Source organism: Lodderomyces beijingensis (assembly GCF_963989305.1).
Source record: "Lodderomyces beijingensis strain CBS 14171 genome assembly, chromosome: 1".
In the NCBI taxonomy this organism is placed as follows: domain Eukaryota; kingdom Fungi; phylum Ascomycota; class Pichiomycetes; order Serinales; family Debaryomycetaceae; genus Lodderomyces; species Lodderomyces beijingensis.
Window position 1 is genome coordinate 2,008,533 of NC_089970.1, and position 21,573 is coordinate 2,030,105.

At 44.9% G+C, this 21,573-nt stretch overlaps 11 protein-coding genes across 11 annotated transcripts; 7 read left to right on the forward strand and 4 right to left on the reverse strand. All coding sequences in view use genetic code 12, as the record gives it.

The window, feature by feature from the left end:
* Positions 1 to 670: 670 nt before the first annotated feature.
* Positions 671 to 3,184, forward strand: LODBEIA_P08100 (uncharacterized protein; the record flags this gene model as incomplete). Its single annotated transcript, XM_066976772.1, has 1 exon — positions 671 to 3,184. One exon carries the CDS (start codon positions 671 to 673, stop codon positions 3,182 to 3,184), a length of 2,514 nt encoding a protein of 837 aa, XP_066827748.1.
* Positions 3,185 to 6,039: 2,855 nt separating this feature from the next.
* On the forward strand, positions 6,040 to 7,613 carry LODBEIA_P08110 (uncharacterized protein; the record flags this gene model as incomplete). Its single annotated transcript, XM_066976773.1, has 2 exons — positions 6,040 to 6,123; positions 6,297 to 7,613. 2 exons carry the CDS (start codon positions 6,040 to 6,042, stop codon positions 7,611 to 7,613), a joined length of 1,401 nt encoding a protein of 466 aa, XP_066827749.1.
* A 346-nt stretch (positions 7,614 to 7,959) lies between these two features.
* Positions 7,960 to 10,947, forward strand: LODBEIA_P08120 (uncharacterized protein; the record flags this gene model as incomplete). The annotated part of the gene is made up of 1 exon (XM_066976774.1): positions 7,960 to 10,947. One exon carries the CDS (start codon positions 7,960 to 7,962, stop codon positions 10,945 to 10,947), a length of 2,988 nt encoding a protein of 995 aa, XP_066827750.1.
* Positions 10,948 to 11,147: 200 nt separating this feature from the next.
* On the forward strand, positions 11,148 to 11,591 carry LODBEIA_P08130 (uncharacterized protein; the record flags this gene model as incomplete). The annotated part of the gene is made up of 1 exon (XM_066976775.1): positions 11,148 to 11,591. The coding sequence occupies one exon, from the start codon at positions 11,148 to 11,150 to the stop codon at positions 11,589 to 11,591; it is 444 nt and encodes a 147-aa protein (XP_066827751.1).
* Positions 11,592 to 11,709: 118 nt separating this feature from the next.
* On the reverse strand, positions 11,710 to 13,660 carry LODBEIA_P08140 (uncharacterized protein; the record flags this gene model as incomplete). Its single annotated transcript, XM_066976776.1, has 2 exons — positions 11,710 to 13,531; positions 13,611 to 13,660. The coding sequence occupies 2 exons, from the start codon at positions 13,658 to 13,660 to the stop codon at positions 11,710 to 11,712; spliced, it is 1,872 nt and encodes a 623-aa protein (XP_066827752.1).
* A 669-nt stretch (positions 13,661 to 14,329) lies between these two features.
* On the forward strand, positions 14,330 to 14,659 carry LODBEIA_P08150 (uncharacterized protein; the record flags this gene model as incomplete). The annotated part of the gene is made up of 1 exon (XM_066976777.1): positions 14,330 to 14,659. One exon carries the CDS (start codon positions 14,330 to 14,332, stop codon positions 14,657 to 14,659), a length of 330 nt encoding a protein of 109 aa, XP_066827753.1.
* A 184-nt stretch (positions 14,660 to 14,843) lies between these two features.
* LODBEIA_P08160 (uncharacterized protein) lies at positions 14,844 to 15,638 on the forward strand (the record flags this gene model as incomplete). The annotated part of the gene is made up of 1 exon (XM_066976778.1): positions 14,844 to 15,638. The coding sequence occupies one exon, from the start codon at positions 14,844 to 14,846 to the stop codon at positions 15,636 to 15,638; it is 795 nt and encodes a 264-aa protein (XP_066827754.1).
* A 293-nt stretch (positions 15,639 to 15,931) lies between these two features.
* On the forward strand, positions 15,932 to 16,894 carry LODBEIA_P08170 (uncharacterized protein; the record flags this gene model as incomplete). Its single annotated transcript, XM_066976779.1, has 1 exon — positions 15,932 to 16,894. The coding sequence occupies one exon, from the start codon at positions 15,932 to 15,934 to the stop codon at positions 16,892 to 16,894; it is 963 nt and encodes a 320-aa protein (XP_066827755.1).
* Positions 16,895 to 17,178: 284 nt separating this feature from the next.
* Positions 17,179 to 18,051, reverse strand: LODBEIA_P08180 (uncharacterized protein; the record flags this gene model as incomplete). The annotated part of the gene is made up of 1 exon (XM_066976780.1): positions 17,179 to 18,051. One exon carries the CDS (start codon positions 18,049 to 18,051, stop codon positions 17,179 to 17,181), a length of 873 nt encoding a protein of 290 aa, XP_066827756.1.
* A 125-nt stretch (positions 18,052 to 18,176) lies between these two features.
* On the reverse strand, positions 18,177 to 19,394 carry LODBEIA_P08190 (uncharacterized protein; the record flags this gene model as incomplete). Its single annotated transcript, XM_066976781.1, has 1 exon — positions 18,177 to 19,394. One exon carries the CDS (start codon positions 19,392 to 19,394, stop codon positions 18,177 to 18,179), a length of 1,218 nt encoding a protein of 405 aa, XP_066827757.1.
* A 330-nt stretch (positions 19,395 to 19,724) lies between these two features.
* LODBEIA_P08200 (uncharacterized protein) lies at positions 19,725 to 21,458 on the reverse strand (the record flags this gene model as incomplete). Its single annotated transcript, XM_066976783.1, has 1 exon — positions 19,725 to 21,458. One exon carries the CDS (start codon positions 21,456 to 21,458, stop codon positions 19,725 to 19,727), a length of 1,734 nt encoding a protein of 577 aa, XP_066827758.1.
* Positions 21,459 to 21,573: the final 115 nt, after the last annotated feature.

Here is a 21,573-nt window from a genome sequence, read left to right on the forward strand (position 1 = left end):
TTTTTCAAAAAAATACAAGTTATTATAGACTGTCTTTTTGAAAGAGAAAAAATGCAAAAATAAAAAAAAAAGAATGCAAAAAAAAAAAGTGTATATTAAAGAGTGAATTATTGGAATATAAAAAGAATTTGAAGCTGTTTGATCATCTCTTGAACTTGGCTTTTTATTTTTGGATGGGAATTGACCAATCCAGTCGTTTATAGTGTGGCTTACCTTTTGGTTGCAAATAAAGAAGGTTGAGTCCTACGCACTCCAGCCGTAACCTTGAAACAGTCATGATCGATAGCCTCTGCCTACATCAAACCTGCACGCTTACCTCTTTTCTTTCAATCGGTAGATTTACAACCTGGCCATATCTCATGTTGAGGTTTGTTCAGAAACAACTTCAAAACGGAAATGAAAAATTACATAAAATTAACCCTGTCTAAACCCATCGACCCCTAACCCAATCCGTCAAATGTTTTCCAGAAATCATCATTTGAAACGACGCGTGTAGCCGCTGCCCTTTTCCCATAAAACCAAATGATTTAAACCGGGTTACAGAAGCAAGACACACACACACACACACATTTATATATAAGAGACACTTTTGAAAGGGAAGGAGTAAGAGTGAAGACTGGAATTCGAGGGAAGAACGAGTCGAGGAGTCTTTTTTTTTCCTAAATATGACATGAGAAATATTGCGGGTTTAACGAGAGGGAAATTCAGGAGTCGTAACTACATCATTTCGCTGTTAATCCATGATAATAATAGTGTTGGAATAAGGGTACCTTGGTGGGGGGGAAGTCATTTACCGATACGATTTGCCGGTGCTTCCACTTCTTCTGAAATGGAGGTGAACGCGGGGATGGCGAAGAAGAATAGAACAAAGAAGAAGGAGAAAAACGGGCAGAAAGAGGAGAAGGAGAATGGTAAAAAGGGGGTGGGTGAGCAGGGTTTGGTTTCTGTTGAGGTCCCCACTTTGGAACCAGCGAGTAGCGCCATCACCAACTCAATTGAAGATGATGGTGTTGAGATGCAGAAGTTGAGAATTGATGATAATGATGCGATCAAGCCGCCGAAACGCCGACGAGGTCGACCAGTCAAGGCCAATCTAGATGAAAACATTGTAGGTCCAGTGGCAGAAACCGAAAAGAAGAAGTTGCAAACTCGACAAGATATGTTTAGCTTGAGTAATCAGCTTCAAGATTATGACGCGGGGAAGATCCATCAGTTTGAAGCGAGCTTGATTGGAGATGAAGAGACACGGTATGTGCAGTCTTTGATTCGTGAAGTTGTCACGCTGGCTAAACCAAAGAAACCTGTCAAGAAAAGGGCACCAACTGCGAAACTGAAATTGAAAGAGAAAGAGAAAGAGAAGGCAAGTTGTGGCTCTGGTTTGGCTTTGGCTAACCAGAGTCTTATCCAGATTTATGATAACTGGAGATTACCACATGAAGCAAAACTACCCATGCTGAACGCCCTCTTTTCCAATCAACATGAAGTAACGCCCTTTGAATTTTACACAAGCCACAATTCAGACTCATCGATTGTCAAGAGTCCTCGCTTGTCAACGACGAGATTATTGGTTAACTCCTGGTGTCAATTCCGTGACTATTATTCGATTTTTGCTGGTAGTCCAAGAACTGAAACTAAAGCTATGCAACTGGGCACTCAGCATCACGCACAATTGGAAATTGAATCGCATCCAGAATTGCAAATGGATTTTACCGCGTTGGAAACTTTTTACAATTGTAAAATGGAAGAGTTGAAAGCTGACGCGGTGGATGAAACGACTTTGGCCTATTTGAACTCGATGCACCTGATTGATGCAGAAAGTATAAAGAGCATGGATTGGTTCACTCAGATTATATCGCGGTTGTACGTGGCTCTTGTTCGCGGTGTAGCGAGAGAGGTATTAGTGTGTGGCTATCTCGATTTACCGAATCACAAGTTTATCGATGCCGAAGCTTTCAATGGGGCGAAATCAATGGACAAACTCGCCGCCCACGGAGGTTGTGATGATGGAGGTGATAGGTATCTTGAGCCGCATATTTTGGTCAGTGGAGTAGTGGACATGATCAAGGTTGCCAATCCCCGAGATGCGTGCGACTATACCTTCCACCGCCGCTTAAATGACGTGGTTGATTTCGAATTTGAAAAAGATCAAGATACCCAAACTCCGATTATTGACTTGGGGCGGTTTATCAACGAGGTTCAAATTTTGCTCAATGGTGATTTCACAAGGGATAATCTTTCAGTCACGGTGACTGATGTCAAGACGCGACATTGGAGTAATGTTCCTCGCCAACGTTCAGTGTTGCGCAGTGCCAAGATTCAAACTATGTATTATCGATATATGATGCAATTATTGAGTGCCGATGAGAATTTCGCGTATCAGTGTCTTGTTCGAAGTGCCCGGATCAGAGGCTTGGACGTGGACAAACCGTTGAACCATTTCACGATACTTCAAATGTTGCATTTGCATTACGATTTACTTTCTCCAGATTTTGCAAAATTGAAGAACGGGCAATCGATAGGGTTTGATCCCTACGATCGTCATGTCGTCAACTCCCACGGAGACCTGGATCCGGCCACGACCCAGGCTTACAATTTCGGCATTCTTTTCCAAAACAGCCACCAGTTTTCACAGGAGTCGCCACAATGCGACGCCTACTTGGCTGAAATGGAGCCGATTTCAGCTCAGCTTGAATTCAACCAGGCTCGCTACCTCCGCCCGCTCTTGGGCGAGTGGAAAACACCACCTACATTGCGATATTTTGCAGCACGCGCAGCTCAATTTTATCATTTATTCCACGGTTTCCTAGGCGATGAGACCACCGTCGAGTATCACAATGCGAAACTTGCTCGAAAATTCCACACTAATGTATACAAGTATGACGAAGCTGAACTCGAGGAGGAGATTGAAGATGCGTGCAAGTTTTGGAACGGTGAGATGAGGCCGAAACCAGTTGACGATGTCGACAAGTGCCGCTATTGCGATTTCGCTTCGAAATGCGTCGTTTTCGAAAAAGCATCTAAATCAGAGGGTAAAGTCGATAGTGCTGAGGCTGCGAATCCAGAGCAAGGGCGGGGTTCTCGCATCGTGCTCGACTTGGCCCAGATTGGACCAGCCTTGAGAGAATTTGTTAAGCTGAGTCAAACCCCATCTGAACCTCACGACGAAGAGAGCCCCCGATCATAAAGTCAAAACTCGATATAAAACCACCTTAAATATATAAACATCGCTACAACTCTCAAACATGAAATGTGAACCATTATCAAAAGCATCAACACATGCAATAAAGTAGAAAAAATGTATGATTTTCCGATGTTGATCCTTCTGCAATGGCTCATTCTTCTTCTCGGGGATTCGTTTACCGAATACATCTAGTACTTCAGAAAAAAAAAAAGAAAAAAAAACGATTCACCTAGACGAACTAGATATGAATTGCTTTAATCTTTTTTTTCTAGGGGGCATGCAGCCGGAGATATAGTCCCTCGTTCTTTTCTAAAGAAAGAAGAAGGAGAAGGAGAAGAAGCAGGGTGGTGTGAGGTCTAAAAAATTTGGTTTTTTTTTTTTGGTGGGTTGAGGAGCAAGAGTGAAAAAAATTTGATGATGGGATGAAAGTTCGAGGTCGGTAGCGTGCGGCGTGCGGCGTGCGGCGTTGGAAGAACGAAAGGGAATCGTCGAGATTTGATTTAAGTGGAGGTGTGTGATGATGGAGCTCATTGCTTGTTGGTGCTTCAATCTAGTTATCGTGTAGATATATATATTAACTTTGTTACGGGAAGGGATGGGGGTTGGCGATGGGATTCAATGTGGAAAGAACCAAGTAAAAAATTTGATTTTTTCCAATTGCTTTCGAAATTTTGCACGGAAATGGTTGCAAAATTTTAATATAGAAGGGGAAACCCAGTGATGTTCCAGACATGATTTTTCCAAGATGATCAAAAGACGAGCAATATGTAGTTCAGGTGATGCGTAGTCTAGCGAAGGAGAAGCATTGAGAGATTAGACGAAATCTGACAGCGATGGGCTCTTGATGACTGTCCCGAACAAAACTGGAAATAGGAGGCGCTCAGCATTAACGAGTCTTCTTCTCCATCGGCAGTAACTCAGCTAGTGAGAGGAGTGTGGGACACATGTCGTTCGCGGAGCTACAAGCCCGCTGTTTCGGTGTCGATCTCGGGTTTGAGTTCTTGTCAAATTACGAAAAGACAAAGAAGAAAAAAAATCAAAAAAAACCGTTTCGTGCGAAACCACACAGAGAAACTAGAGTGTAGAAACCCCCCCCACCCCGTTTAGTGTATTCCTCGTGTCCCCGTGAACCCCAGTTTCCCCATTTCCCCACAAATTTATTTCAAATTTGGCCAAGTGTCCCCCATCCAAGACATTTTCGCCGCGAGTTTGGGTTTGACAGTCTACAGAGTGGGGCGAGAGCGAATAGAACCAGATCATGTGGTTGGCTACGGTTTCCCAGAGATTTAAATTCTCAGGGGAGGCTGAGAGAAATGCCGATGTGCCCCACATGAAAAAAAATATCCACCTCTTTAGCCTCTTGTGTGGGCGGGCAGATGTAGAAGGAGATCAAAATTCCAGCAATTGCAAAACTCCGAGCTTCTTTCTCTTGTGTGGAACTCATGATGATATGACACCATAAAATTTTTTTGTTTGTCTTTCTAGATGCGGGTTGATGCAGTGCAGCACGAAGGAGATGACAGAGGGCGACGAGATGAGGTTTGTTTCGCAGACTTGCGAATTATAAGTGGAGGAAACCCGGGGAAACTGCAAGCGTTCTGCTTTATTTTATTACATTTGTTTTGCTTCTTGGATCAAACGGTGTAGAGCGTAACGTAGCGTCACGTCACGTCACCTAACTTGACTTTGACTGCGAGAGATGTTTGGCAAGTGCGAATAAGGCAATTGGCGTCGGCACCTTGCGTCAAAAAGGGCCTGCCCTAGAAGCAGTCAGCAGGTAGCAAGTTGGGCAGTCACCGGTAGCGATGGGTTGGAGAGGTTTACCGTTAAACGGGAATTGGAATTGACTGACCTTTCTCTGCCCCCCCAGTTGTCCTCGGGAGTGGGTGGTCTGGCTGCCGGTTGGTGAGAATGACGCAATGGAAGTGGGACAGCAAAGCGAATGATTTTTCGTTTATTTCTTTACATGTTCTTTTTTCCGTTGTCTCTGGAGCCAAATGGCCGCTTCTGATTGGCCAACGGACGGCGAGAAAACGCTTCGGCAATATAGCTCCGCGCCCACACAATCAGTCGAGTGTCACAGGGAAATAATAATCATCGTGGCAACAACTCACGGGGGTGGGTTCTTGGCCAGTTTACACGCCACACGCGAGAGCCAATCGACCCGCTTACTGCCGATTTCCACGGGAATCGGCCATGAGCACAGAGGCTGGTGAAAGAAGGGCAAAGCCCGTCCCCCATTTTCAAGGTCAAACTAAGCTAACGAGCAGAAGACGTAGAGTGCAAGTTGCAATTGTGCCGCCTTGAAACAAACACGAAAGGGGCGGTGGGTTCTAGCGTTCACGGGTCGGTTGCATTCTAATTAGCGTGAGTGTGAGCGGGCGAATGAGCGAGCGAGAGAGGGAAAGATAGTGTGTGGGAGAGACAGTTATGGTGAGAGTGAGCAGGTGGATAGTATAATTAGTGGGAAAACTTCTGATAGGCAGATCCTGATATTTTAGTAGCGGTGCAATTTGTGTATATGTGGGGGAGGGTGGTTAGGCTACCGGTGCTGTTCTCTTACTGCAGGTGGTTGACCTGGTTGGCTGTAGGCTGTTTGTTACTGTTGTTACTGCTAATTGTGGTGGTGGTAGTTAGTGGGTTGTAATTGTATTGGTGGTGGTAGTGGTGGGTGCATTTTTATAAAACCAACTAAAAATCTCCCTTTCCAATGAAGTTTCGACAAAATTTTCATATTTCACCTTCTACAATCCTTTCTTCCCCCCCCCAGAGGTTAGTTTCTATACTTCAATTCTAATCCCCTTTTCACATACACTTATACTCATACATACAACTATCAATCGGTATCTACGTACATCATGTCTTTGAGATCATTTCAGCGCTCGTCAAGGTTGGCAAAAACTGCCTTGAGATCAGTTAGAACTTATGCCACCGCCGAACCAGTATGTGTTTTTTTTTTTTTTCCTCCTTTTTTTTTGGATTTTAGTTTTTGCTTTCTTACTTGACTTCACTAGTTTGGTCCTTGTGTTGGCCAATTGTCTTACTGGCTACTTGCAATCCGTTGATATACTAACTTATGATTTTCTCTCTTTTTTTTTTTTTTTTTTTTTCCTAGACTTTGAAAGAAAGATTGGAAGAAACCTTGCCTGAAAAAGCCGAGCAAGTCAAGCAATTGAAGAAAGAATACGGTAAAACCGTTATTGGAGAAGTCTTGTTGGAACAGGCTTATGGTGGTATGAGAGGTATCAAGGGCTTGGTCTGGGAAGGCTCCGTTTTGGACCCAATTGAAGGTATCCGCTTCAGAGGCAGAACCATCCCCGACATTCAAAAGGAATTGCCAAAAGCCCCCGGCGGCGACGAGCCTTTGCCAGAAGCGTTGTTTTGGTTGTTGTTGACTGGCGAAGTTCCCAGTGAAGGCCAAACCAGAGCCTTGTCTGAAGAATTGGCTGCTAGATCCAAGTTGCCCAAGCACGTTGAGGAGTTGATTGACAGATCTCCTTCTCACTTGCACCCAATGGCCCAATTCTCCATCGCCGTCACCGCGTTGGAGTCGGAGTCGCAATTTGCCAAGGCCTATGCTCAAGGTGTCAACAAGACCGAGTACTGGAAGTACACTTATGAAGACTCGATTGACTTGTTGGCCAAATTGCCCACCATTGCCGCCAAGATTTACAGAAATGTCTTTAAGGACGGTAAATTGCCCACTGAAATTGACCCCAAATTGGACTATGGTGCCAACTTGGCCAGCTTGTTGGGCTTTGGCGAAAATAAAGAGTTTTTGGAGTTGATGAGATTGTACTTGACCATCCACTCGGACCACGAAGGTGGTAACGTTTCCGCCCACACCACCCACTTGGTTGGCTCGGCTTTGTCCTCGCCATTCTTGTCCTTGGCTGCCGGTTTGAATGGTTTGGCTGGTCCATTGCACGGAAGAGCCAATCAAGAAGTTTTGGAATGGTTGTTCAAGTTGAAGGATGAATTGAAAGGCGACATCTCCAAAGAGGCAATTGAAAAATACTTGTGGGAAACCCTTAATGCCGGTAGAGTTGTGCCAGGTTACGGCCACGCTGTCTTGAGAAAGACTGACCCTAGATACACCGCGCAAAGAGAATTTGCCTTGAAGCACATGCCCGACTATGACTTGTTCAAGTTGGTGTCGAACATTTACGAGGTTGCCCCAGGCGTCTTGACCAAGCACGGTAAGACCAAGAACCCATGGCCAAATGTCGACTCCCACTCTGGTGTCTTGTTGCAATACTATGGTTTGACCGAGGAGTCCTTCTACACTGTCTTGTTTGGTGTCTCGAGAGCCTTTGGTGTCTTGCCCCAATTGATCTTGGACAGAGCCGTTGGTATGCCAATTGAAAGACCAAAGTCATTCTCCACTGAAAAATACCTTGAATTGGTTAAGAACATCAAAGCAAACAACTAGATACTTATAGAGAGTTGAAACTTTTACCTTTGAGAAGAAGAAAATTTTAACCAGTCAAAACAGTTATTCTTACAACTTTTTCATGGTGTATTTATTATCCTTATTTATAACAGTGTAGGCAAGATATCCCGTTTTTTTTGCTTAAAAATATACGATAAATTTATATAAAAGTGACTTTTGTAAATTGGTGAGGCGAGGGTCGGATTTTCACATCCTGATGTATTTGGTGATCTTCACCAATATTGTTCTGACTTTGATTTTGCAACTAAAAAAAAATAAAAAACAACTTCGGATCCATTTTTCACAGCAAGAACCCCATTCTTCCCCCCCATAGTGCTTCATGAAAATGCTGCTAAGACCTTGCACGAAGGTACGACTGTTTAGCCAAGCCTCGAGATGTTTGAACAAGCCCAACTATTCCAAAACGTTGAACCTCCCCAAAACTGAATTGAGTCCGAAACTACCCCTCGGCGAAGCCAGAGAAAGACTACTTCAAGCCACAAGTGGAGATCTATACCAATGGCAGCTCAGAAATCGCAACAACAACCTGACGCAAGGTGATTTCATATTCCACGATGGCCCACCATACGCCAACGGAGACCTACACATGGGCCACGCTTTGAACAAGATCTGCAAGGACATCATCAACAGATTCCAACTCATGTACAACGGCAAGCGAGTCATTTATCAGCCAGGGTGGGATTGCCATGGATTACCGATTGAGCTCAAAGTCGAGACCCTGTTAAAGAGCCAAAGCAAACTCGAAAAAAGTCCAGTGGAAATTAGAAAAGCATGCAAGGATTGGGCGTTGCAGCAGATCAACAACCAGAAAAATCAGTTTCGCCAATTTGCAATCATGACTGATTTCGATACACCCTATATCACCATGGACCACGAATATGAGATTGACCAGCTTCGCGTTTTTGTCAAGTTGGTTGAGCTTGGGCTCTTGTCGCAGCAGTTGAAGCCCGTGTGGTGGGGGTGTGAGACGCAGACTGCGCTAGCTGAGGCCGAGTTGGAATATAATGATAACCACAAAAGTGTCGCTGTGTTTGTCAAGTTCCCCCTCGTCAGCGATGCGTTCAAAAATAGGTACGCGCTGGAGATTGGCAAGAGGAAATTGCAGTTGTTGATCTGGACTTCGACTCCCTGGACGATCCCTGCCAACAAAGCCATTTGCGTGAATAAGGACTTGAAATACACTTTTATCCACAATGAGCACGAGCTGTTGATGGTGGAGACGCACTTGGCCGATGGTGTTGTAAAACTAGCAACTGGGGAGCAGCAGCAGCAGCTGCAATATGTCAAGTCGAATCTTGAGTTCTTGGGGTCCGAGTTGATAGATGAGCAATATGTCAACCCTGCAAATGCAGACAATGTCAAACATCCCGTTTTGCACGGCGACCACGTTGTAAGCACCGCTGGTACCGGTCTAGTGCACAATGCGCCAGCACATGGCCGCGATGACTATCTTGTTGCCAAAGAAAATAACATCCCCTTGCAGGAGTCATTCATAGACAACCAGGGAAGATATGTCGAAGGAAGTGCTCTTCCGCCAGGGTTTGCCAAACTAGCAGGGGAAAAAGTCAATGAAATAAAAACAAACATGCATTGTGTCGACGTGATGAAACTGCATGATATGATCTACCACCTAAATAAGAGTTTCAAACATTCATACCCTTACGATTGGAGATCGCAAACACCAGTTATCCAAAGAGCCACGCCTCAGTGGTTCGTTAATGTCGAAAAAATCAAACCTTTTGCGTTGGAAGCGTTGGAAAATGTGAAATTTATGCCTAGCGGCGGATCAAACCGGTTGAAATCATTCATTGATAATAGGAGTGAATGGTGCATATCGCGACAAAGATGCTGGGGAGTGCCGTTGCCCGTGATTTACAATCGCCAAACGAACGAACCGGTGATGGACCGCAATGTGCTTGAACATATCGTCACCAAGATTGAAGAGTTTGGCACTGACGAGTGGTTTGTGGCCGAAGATGACATCAGTCGGTGGATCCCGCAGGAGCTCGACGGCGAGCAATTTTACAAGGGACAAGATACCATGGACGTCTGGTTTGACTCGGGAACCTCGTGGACGACGTTGAAGGACAACATTGCAGAATGCAACCGCACTCAACAGCCTTTAGCGGACGTCTACCTTGAAGGGAGCGATCAGCATCGCGGGTGGTTCCAGTCCTCGTTGTTGAATAAAGTTATTTATTCGGGGGAAGAGGTTGAAGGTGGTCGCCACGTTTTCAAAGCACAGGCTCCTTTCAAGACCGTCATCACCCATGGATTCATCACTGATGGCAAGGGACAGAAAATGTCGAAATCTAGAGGCAATGTTTTCACTCCGCAACAAGCAATGGAAGGTATCAGGAAACCGCTCACCCCTTATTTGGGCACCGATGGGTTGAGGTTGTGGGTTGCATCGTCTAACTACAAACAAGACGTGAGCTTCAACCCCGAGGTGCTTACTCGTGTCTCTGAAATGGGCAAGAAATACCGTCTTACTTTTAAATACATCTTGGGCAATTTGCATGGGTTTGATGAACTTGACAAGGTGCCATACGATGAGCTTTCTGCATTGGACAAGTACGTCTTGCACACGTTGTATACGTTGCAGCAAACATGCGCTGAGAACTATGCCGAGTACAATTTCTCAAGAGTTGTTAGTTCAGTCAACACTCATGTCAATTCAGTTTTGAGTGCTTTTTACTTTGATGTGTGCAAGGACTGTCTTTACACGGACAGCACCACTTCCCGCAGGCGTCGAGCCATCCAGACTGTCCTCAGTGAGATTTTGAAATGTTACATCTTTGCATTGGCCCCCATTCAACCGTTGCTAGTGCAAGAAGTATGGTCGCATTTCCGTGAAAACTCATCACCATTTACTGAACCAGCAGCAAGTTTCAAAATGCCCGATCTGTATGCAAATCAGCATGTAAACGCTCAATTTGAAAAATTTTCCCAGTTGAGAGATTTGGTGTTTAAGGAGATGGAAATTTTAAAAGAGAAAGGCGTATTCAAAAACAAATTGAGTCTAGAAGTGCAATTGCGCGTTGAGGACCAAGACACGTCCGAGCTATATCAGTTCATCAAGCAAAATGAGTCCTATCTCGACGATCTTTTCCTCGTTTCCCAGGCTTCATTGAGTGACAAAACTTTGGAATCTGACATTCCCTTAGATGTAGGAGGAGAAAAAATCCACTTGTCAATCTCCCCCTCGCGTAACCACAAGTGTCCTCGATGCTGGAAGTTTATCGCGGAGGAAGAAGACGCATTGTGTAAGAAATGCGATGATGTTGTACATAAAACAGTAGATTGTAAATAGACAAATACAACAAATTCAATTCCAAGTATGATGAGCAACATCACCGTTGTGTGTGCCGATACATAAAAATCGCCACGCGTATCTCACTTTCGACACGCGACCACCTTCATTTTTTCTTTTTCGCCGTGCACCGACCCACCAAGGACCAACCACACCAACCACCAAACAAGCCCCATCACCCATCACAAATTAGCATCAAGATGGCGTCGATGCGCAAGATAGACGCGTATATGGACCGCAAGAACGAGCTAATCACAGAATACACCAGCCTCGAACACACCTTATCCGACGAACCTGACCCCTCGCGCCTCTTGAACAACTTTGCCATCCTCAAACGGCTCGATGAGTTACGCTACGAATACTACGTGGCGAAATCGTACCGCGACAATATCAAGCTGGGGCTTGAGTCTGCTGTGAGCTCGAACTCCATGCTTCTCAGTGACATCGAGGTTGAGATTAGGAAGTTGGAAGAGGTGATTGGGTTGGACGAGTTGGTAACTGTTGCGCCGCAGTTGCAGATTGTGCGGAAGGGCATGGCTGAGAATGCCCACGAGGCGGGTCGATTGATCTATAATTACGAGGTTCAGAATAAGGAAAAATGGAAGTTGCTCGATCAGAGAATGTACGAGTTGAGACAGAGTTGATGACTTGTATGTTTTTTCTTTTGATTTAGTAGTAGTATTACAGATTCTATAAAACTCACGTTTTTGATTTTTTTTTTCTTTTTTGTTGTTTTTATTGTTGGTTTGGCCCTTCTAGTATTTATTTCTTTCCGCTCATTAATTGAGTTAATAATTGCGAGCTTGATGATTGTGGATGGATAGATGTGGTCATTATGGGGACGTCGTTTGCAAGACCCGAGGTTTTGCCGGTAAAGAGACCCGGTGGTGGTGGGGTAGAGGTGTTGAGTCTATTTCCACTTTTGAGCATGTTGAGTTGTGACTGCTGTTGCTGTTGCTGTTGTTGCTGAAGTTGTTGTTGTTGCTGCTGCTGCTGCTGAAGTTGTTGTTGTTGTTGCTGCTGTAATTGAAGCAACAATAACTGCTGTTGTGCTTGTTTCTGCTGCTCTTCGGATTTTTGAAATTGAGCCATAGAAACTATAGGTGTATGCTGTTGCTGCAAGAGAGACTGTTGTTGCTGAGCTTGCTGTTGTTGTTGTTGTTGCTGTTGCTGTTGTTGATGTTGCAAAAGGGACTGTTGCTGCGTAAAGGGATGGTTCATATATGCCAAATGATAATTCTTGATGGGTCTAAGAAGAAACCTCTCTATAACTTGACGTGCAATTGCCTTCTCGTCCTCCTGTTTCATCTCCGAGTTCAAATCAGCCTTGAATGCAAAAAGCGGGATCCTATTCAAACCAACTTGCTTGAATTTGACAGACTTGATTTCGTCCAAATTTCTCAAAGACTCTCCAAACTGTTCCAAAAAGGGCAAGATTGAAGTGTCATCCACGTCAATATCGTCAGCTGTGGCCAAACTATTGATTTTGGAAATTTTGTTACTTGAGACGCGAGACTTGAGCTCTTTCCTCTGCTGTTGCTTGTGATCACGGGCAATTTCGCCCAAAGTGGGAAACGCGGCCGAGTTGGCCAAGGGGATGTTATTATTGACTGCAGGTGAGTTGCTGGCCGATGTTGTACTTGCCCAGTGCGCAGTAGCGGGCAAGTGTTCCTTGCTTTCGAAATGCGGTTGAGATTGAGATTGAGATTGAGATTGAGATTGAGATTGAGATTGTTGGTTAATTGGTTGGTGTTGCTGCTGGTACTGGTGAAGCTCCTCCTCGGTCATTTGATGGAGCAAATAAGCAGGAATATAGGACAGTTCACCAAATGTCGTTGTGTGCACTCTCGAAGCAATGCCCATCTTGAGACCCTGTTGAGTCGACAAATCTTTTCTAGTGAAGGAGTCGGCTTCCTCGCCTGGTTCATGCAAAAACATACAATTTGGATTTGGACACGGGTGGCCTCTCAAGTAAGACGAGCAATACTTTGTAGTTCCGTGTGCTGCTCTCAAAATCCTCCCATCGCACATTGAGCCATCCAATTCCGTAATGCAATTCAACGCATCTTCTTTTCGGGCAAATGTGACATAAACAACCAACACCGAGCCCAGGCCGTGATGCGACGACGAAGACGAGCCAACGTTGAGGTTTTTCCGGTTGATGACAATCTTGGAGATTTTGCCATACTGTCCAAAGTACTTGTCGCTTCTCAAGACGGAATGCAATTCTTCGGGATTACACGGAGGGTTCAAGCCCGTGACGTATACCAAGTTCTTTTGCACAACTCTCAACCCGGACAAGTGCTTCTTGCTGGCCATATCCACCTCTTTCCGCTCCTTCTCCCGCTGTTTCTTTTCGCGTTCCCGCTTCTCCTTCTTGGCTTGCAAGAGCTTGTACTCCTCGGGACTAATGGTTTTATACTCTACGCTTTCGTCATCGTACAAACGTCTGCACCCAGGGCATCTTCCATTCAACTCGGGATTCAGTTTGATATTATGGTAGCAGAACTGACAGATTTGATAGCCACAGGGACACGGCTTGAAATTCTTATCGGATATATCCATTTCTTCAACACATAATGGACTGCAAAAAAAAAAAAGAGAGACAACTGTTAGTACATGATTCCGAGTGAGGTCTTGGTGCTTCGTTTGTGCAAACATACCAGTAATCTTCCTCATCGTCACTTATAAAAGTATCATCTGCTACTATCATTTTCAATAAAATTCAAAAGCTGCGTATCTGTATCTAGTCTTTGAGTCTATATACTAGTCCTTGCTGTGTGACTTTGCCCTCTGGCTACAAGTATAGTCTCTCTGTCAGTAAATTGAGGTTGTTGTAAATGTAGTGAGATCAAAAGTTTTAGAGACAATTTTGCACGACCCGTGTTCAACATCACCAGTGCTATTGCCAGCGTGGAGTGCCACCATCAAACAGTAAAGGACCCCGGTTGCTCTCTTTTTTAGAGATTAACAGGGTTCAGCTTCTACCGGTATGTAACGGCACTGGCAACTGCGTCTCTAGAAAAGATTGAGGTTTGACGTTGAAGTGGAACAGCAAATGTAGTCCATGTTTAACTCGCGTGAGTCAATTTGGTTGCAAAACTTTTGCTTGTGGCCCAAGCCAATTGACAGAATCCTCTAAACGAACAAGCAGAGTCGAATCAAACAGGTTACATACTTTGTAGGCTCAGGAGGACCATCAGGAAAACCACTGAACTGGTTGATGCTCAACTGACACAGGCTTTTCTTTACGTATTCATCATTCTTGCTTGTTTTATACTCCTGTTCTCACGGGTAGTGAAAACAACCAAATTTTTTTTTTTAGCGCTCCAGGGTCACTTCCAATAGGATATTGAAAACAACCACCCACCACCAGCGCAGGATGTTTATTGTGGACTTGTGGGACTCAATCTTCACTCCGGGCACAACTCCTGCCTTGATTACAGCTACGCATGTATCGTTTATATTACTAATCATTTCGTTGGTTGCATTGTGCTTTTTGTCAAGATCGATCCATTTTATCAACTTGTTGGTCATTGCGGTGCTCTTGTATGGAACCGTGGTGTGGTTCATTGCCGAACTCCAGAAAGCGAAACTAGAATCGAATCAAGAGCTGACAAAGCCTGAAGCGACCGGAACAGAAGAGAAACAAGATGAAGCTGAGGCAAGTGCAAGGCCAGCTACTCCCGTTGCTAAAAAGAGGAAAACGTAGACACACAGGTATCCCATTCAGTTTTTTCGTAATTCTGTAAATTTTTGTAATAGATCAACAAAGTAAGATATCACCAGTCTTGACGATTTTGCCACAAGCAGCTTTAATTTTTTTTTTTTTTGGAATTTCGTAGTATTAAAAGAAAAGAGAAACTTTACCAACAAGGGTCGCCTTTCCCCCCTTTATGAGTTTCGGAGATGCATTTCAGAAAATCATTGATCATCCAGAGAAGCACAAAGAAGCAGTGCTCTACAGTGACGAGCATGTCGTGATAATCAAAGATCTATTCCCCAAAGCCACGCGACATCTACTTGTGATCCCGAGGAATGCCAAATACACGCACCAACATCCACTTGAAGTATTCAACAAGCATTACGGTGAAACCACCGGAGAAGAATTGTATGAGCAAATGGGCGGGTACGTTGAAAAGGCAAAGAACATAATAGTTGAAGATTTGAAGGATAAATTAGATTTGAGAAACAAAGCCAAAGACGACGACGGGGAGCAGGCGTTGCAAAAGTTTCGAAACAAGCATATTCAAGCTGGTGTTCATTCCATTCCGTCACTAAGCAATTTGCACATTCATGTTATAACGCAAGATTTCCACTCACCGAAGTTGAAGAACAAAAAGCACTACAATTCTTTTACTACAAAATTCTTTGTGCCCTTTGAAGAATTAAACCCCTTCTTTAATGAAGGTTATTACAAGCTCGCACATGAGAGAAGTGGTAATGCTGCTTCGGGATCAGAGACAGCATCAGACCAAGAACTGGATCCGGGTAGACCAGCCTTTGTACGGCACGTTCGCAATAGTGCCACGCTAGAAAGCACAATCAAGAATTGCCCTTTCAAATGCATGTTTTGTCGCCAGACTTTTGGCAATTCCATGGTCAAGTTGAAACTGCATTTGAAGGATGAATTTGTGAAAGTTTATGGTGAGTTGGGAGATGTGACAAGATTGGAGCCCAATAAATTTTGAGACGCGAGATCCTGAAGTTGACGGGCGACGTGTGGGTGTATACATTCATAAAACAATAGTGATTTATTCTCGGGACATTTCGCTCAAGTATGTTCCCTCTAAAAGACGGTTGTAGTACGCATTGGCACCGAGTTTTAACAGTTGAAGAGCGATATCGCGGCAAACAAAAATTGTCGATATCTCTGCTTCTTTCGCAACAATTAGCCACACACCCCATCTCTTATCCCTGTCCCCTGCCTGGCTTCTACCCTTCCCGCGAGATAAATACAAAATAATAGGAAACAAAAGGCACGATGCTGGCTACTAGGATCTTGGGAGGAATCTACTTATCTTCAATAGAACCAATAAACAAAGAAACTGATCTTCGCGCAGAGTACAACATCCTGTCAATCCTTTCCGTGTTGCCTGGAGAAATAAGTGAAACATTTACTCTGAACTACAACTGGAAGCAGATTAGCGTCACCGATGAAGTCACGACAAACTTAATCCAACACTTTGACGAATGCTGCGATTTTATCGACAAGGCCACTGAAAATGGCGGCAAGGTCCTCGTGCATTGTGCGCAAGGCGTATCGCGATCAGTCACCGTGATAATGGCTTATTTGATGAAGAAACACAAGTTAATGTGGATGCAGGCTTTGCATGCCGTGCGTAGAAAGGAACCGGCGGTGATGCCCAACCGTGGGTTCTTGGAACAGCTTCTGCTTTACGCAGATATGAACTACAAGGTTGATCCTGAAAATCCCAAGTATAAAGCCTTTCTCAAGAAGCTATCGTTGGAGCAGGACCCCACGGGTGAACAGTTGCGGCAGGAGACAATGGCAGCGAAAGAGCAATTCTATTCATCAACTAACGTGAATGAGTCGGGAGCAGCAAAAACTGCGTCGACATACGACTTGAGATGCAGAAAATGTCGAAACGTCTTGGCCAACAACTCGCACGTTGACGAGCATGAAGTGCCACAGGCGGAATCTAAACAATCCAAATTCATCAAGACTGCTCCAAACTCAAGAAGAATCATCTCCGTGCAGAACGCCAGTGATTCGTGCTCGCACTTTTTCGTCAAGGAACCGATGGACTGGATGCGGAAAGAGCTTGAAAACGAGGCCATTGAGGGAAAGTTCCAGTGCCCGAAATGCGATGCAAAAGTTGGCGGTTACAGTTGGAGAGGTTCGAGGTGTTCTTGTGGAAAGTGGATGGTGCCTGCACTTCATTTACAACAATCAAAGTTAGACAAAATGTATACCCATCTCTAATAGATAAAAAAAGAACACACAAATAAAAAAACATAGCTATCTGGTGGCCATTCGAAACGGCTTATCCTCCTGGGGGTGGTGGATCCCGACAGCGAACATAATAGAAGGGAGTACACGAGATACCTTTTTTTGTTTTGAGTATCAGGGCGTCTCACCAGCAAAATCAAGCATTCTAGCACTTTATCCTCGATCAACAAGGTTATTTTTTTCTTCCATCAACATAACGAGTCCAGCTCTGGTCCCTCTTTTTTTTTTTTTTTTTTTTCAACGGTCATATGCATCATTCAATCAACTAGCATATCGTGTTCGGAATATTCATTTTCATTATCGTAATGTTGTTCGTCACCGGTACGACCAGACGCAGCAGTAGTTGGATTCGTAAAAGACAGTCGTGCTCCTCCGATCTGTGCCGAAGTTATCGCGGGAATAGCACCGCTGTTCATCAAGATACTAGCATTGGTTTCCGACTCCAAGCTGTGGTCGTCTTGATATTCCACGTCATCAGCCATGAAACCCTCATCGTCGTCGTCGTCGTCGTCGTCGTGAACAACAATGGGGCGCACTCTAGCTCTCAAGTCCGCCTCCTCTGGCTCAGAGTCACGCTCGATCGACTCTTCGAAAATATCCTCTTCCCCTTCATCCTCATTATCCGAGTTGATCCCATCGGCATCGAGAATCTCGGCATCCAAGTCCAATTCCCGATCGTTGATCGCACCGAGGCCTACCAAGGGCAACGTGCTCGACTCTCCTTCGATGGTGTTCTCGGCTCCCAAATTGATCCCACTTTCATCAATTCGGCTATATTGGGGGTTGGCATAATCTAATTCCTCCATGGTTTTGCCGATGCCAATGGGGCGTATCGTTGAATAACCAGTCGATCTGATTGCCTCCGATTGGAGTTTCTTCTTGACAAGGTAGGGTCCCACTTTCTCCAACCCCAAGCTCAGAAAAGATGACTTGGCATTAAGTAAAAACTCCATTTGAATTGGGTCGGGGCCTGGAGAGTTTGCCGTGTAGGCAGCCAATGGTGGTGCGTATAGACGGTCCGATTGTATTTGGTCCGATTGTTTCGATATCGATTTGAAGATACTAGATGATCCCGAATCTCCCATCCACAAACCATGCAAGCTTCGGGGATATAGGTCATGGGAATTCATCGTAGCTGCAGGCTTCAGACGTACTAGAGAGATAACTGTAGCGGTAGATGATAAATCATCACTCGTGATATTAAAAAAGAACAGAAAACATAATCATGTTTGAGATGGTAGCTCTGGTTCCAGTTCTACACGGTATCATCACCATTACCTTCATCATCAGTGAGAAGGTACTCATCAAGAATTGCTGCTTTCTCTTGAGCGTGATTTTCATACTGAAGCTTCACTTTGGGTCGTATAGGCCAGACAAATCCGCTGTGATTGCCGACGCCGTTGAGCGCAACAATGCAACCATAGCATAGGTCAATGGGAGAGCCGGAGCTATTGTGGTTTGCTGGCTTGGTGGTTCGTAAATACTCCTCCAAATACTCCTTCTCCTCTTCAGATTCAAAAGCAGCAGGTTCACTAACGGTAATCGTTGTGAGCCACTCCTTTGGATTTTTGTATATGTTTGTCTCACAAACCTGGCATCTATCGGCCACCTGGGGAGCAGGTGCTCCCAATTTTTCGGCAATTTTAACCACCGTCGACGCTGATGACAAGTATCCTGAGTCATCTAGGCCGGCGAGGTAGTTGGCAAGTATCTCCCTCACAGACATGTTTTTCGAGATTTTGGACGTGGCGACTGTCGATTTCACTTCAAATCTGGTTAAATCAGAAAGTTTGGCGTATTCCTCCAACTCGACTTGCAAGAGGTCGCGGAAGGGATAAATGATGCTGATTTCCTTGCCCTGGCACGCTTCGGCCCTATTCATTATATCGCGATGCACTGCAGATCCCCTCCCTTTCACCGTCAACGCAAGTACTTCGTTAGCGAGTCTTGTCATTGAATGTCCATAAACGACGGTGTTGCACTCCTCGCGGGCCGCGGTGTGCAAAATGAGCTGATGCTTGACAATCTCTAATAGATCCTCCGAGGATGACTTGTTCGGGCAGTTCCGTATGATTTCCACCAAGCTAGTTTGACCATTTTTGACCTGGTTCAACAGGGAGGTGTTGAATGCCTGGTCAACAGTGATGGAGCTGAAACTCGAGGTGTCAGCATAAGATTCAAGCGAGACAAGTTTGACCTCCAAGTCAACCAGCGGGTATAGTCCCACGAGATCCGATAGACATTCTGCCACTTTCCTGTTCAACGATTTCAACTCAAACTCGTTCAAATTGACAACCACCAATTCGAATCCTTGTAAGCCGCGATGCGAACTTCTTTGCTCCACGAGTAAATTGGCCAAAACGTCCAACAAAACCAAAGATGAGATTCCACCGGAAAACGCTAGTAGCACGCGCTCAAGCTGGCTGTCTGTATCTTTACGCTTATGGTTGACTTTATATTTTTCATGCGACATCAGTTTCCGTTGCTTCCCTCTCACTAGCCTCAAAAAGCATTGCCGGCAGTGATTGTCGCTTCGAGCTCGAAGGATGGCAAGCTCAGATTTGCATTTCTGGCAAACCTCCTGAGAGTCGTTCAAGTATTCAACGGGCTTCATCTATGAGGCAACTACTACTATTATTTTTTCAATCTACGAAAGGCAGAAGAGATTCGATCTTTGGAGGTTTCGGGCCTTCGATATACAATCGCATGTCTCCATGATTTTTTTCTTCCCAAGTCATCGCGAGGTTCTCAGTCACGTGCAACATTTCCTATTCTTTCTTTTGGTTCTTTCCTGGTACAAACTTTACAAAATCCTGGCCTCGGTTTCAATCAATCCAAGCAAGAACTCAACTTCGAGTCTCTTTCTAGCTTGTTCGACCCAGTCGTTGGCCAACCGTCTCGTCCAGCCTTTCAAATTTGTAGCTTCTTCAACAGCAATGTCCAACTCTCCTCTCGCTAAGCTTGATTCAATTCTGCCGATAACCGATTCAATGTCTTTACCGTCTGCTTTGACACCTTTCACAGGCAATAGAAGTTTCGAAAAGATGAGTGAGGACAAGTGGCCCAATAAACCAGCATTCGGAGGCAAGAGGGAGCTCGACCTCAAATCAGGAGCCAACAATTGGAAACGTTCCAACAATTGCGCATTGCTCAAGATTGAATGGGTCGAGTCCTTGGCAATCAATGGCTGCAAATCCTTCAATGCCAAATTCAACACCTCGTCATCGGTTGAGATTTGTGCTAAAATGTCAACGTATGGTTGGATGTTTTTCGGTTGCGACAAGTCTGAAGAGCTCAACAACAAGCTCTTCAAGTTGCTAACCGACCTTTGTATCAAAGTCCGTTCATGAGTCTTGATGATCTGGTCTTGGAAAGAGTCGGCGAATTTTTCCAACTCGAGAATCTTCTCATTCAATTTCTCGAGGTTGGCTAATCTTCCCAGTCTCTCCTCGTTGATCTTTTCGCTAACCAATTTTTCAAAGCTGTTGGTTTGCTCTATTCTAACCATGGACACCGCGTTTGTTGCCGCTTGGCCAATGGCTTCTCTTGCAGCTTGAACCTCGTGCTCCAACCTCTGATTTAGCTTCTTCTCCAATTGAGCTTTCTCGGCGTTGAACTGCTTAACCAAGTTCTCGGTCAAATCCAACTCTTTCTTTGTGTACGATGACACCAACTCCGTCTGGGAGGCCTTCAACTTGTTCTTGACCTCTTCGTCAAAAGCAGTCGTCAACGAGTTCAACTTTTTGGCCAACTCGTTGAGGCTGGAGTCAATTGCTTTGACTAAGCCAGTGTTGGACGAAGCAAGCGTGCCGGCATCGATTGTCTGGATAAAGTTGTTCAAGGACAGAATGATTTGTTTGACGGACGAGTCGACCGAGTTGGCAACATCGGAACTGAGCTCAATCAACGGTAAACGGGAAACTTCGCGGGTCACGCTTTCCACTTCGACGGGTTTTTGCAATTGCTCAGCCGGTGTGAGCTCAGTGCCTTTCCTCTCCGCTGATTTACCTGCTAGCTTTCTCTTTGTCTCCTTGTAGAGATCTTCACCTTTGTGCTCCAACTTGGTGGTGATCTGCTCGAGGTCTTTCTTCGAAGGAACCTTGACGCCAGAGAATTTTCTTTTCAATTCATGCCATGTCTCCTCGATGTCATCCCACGATGTGGTGTCAATGTACTCAATCAACTCCTCGTGGTAGGGCAAGTTGTTATCAATGACAAAGTCCATCACCTTGTCATTCTTGGTTGCAACATAGAGCGTGCCTCCATAAACAGCAACCGCCAACAACGATGTCTTGAAAAGGAACCCAAACAAGGAAAACTTTTTCTTCTTCTTGGGAATTGGCTCTTCCACAATAATCTCTTCTTGAATTGGGATCGGCTCGATGCTAGGTGGAGTAACCAAGGGTGCTTCCTTTTTCAACTCAGGGATCCTGGGTGGTCCCTCTACTTTCTTGCCATTGAATCTGGCCACAGTGGTGCTGAACCCACGAAGACCAGAAGGTTTCACCCTAACCCTGCACGCTGCAATTCTAATCATGTGAACGAAGTAGCCAGCCAGAGGGAAAGCAATGTAAGAGTATGGCAATGAGGTTGGTGGAAAAATTATCGACTCTCTAGAGAGTCCTTTTTTTTTTTCGGCAGTAGTTGCAGAT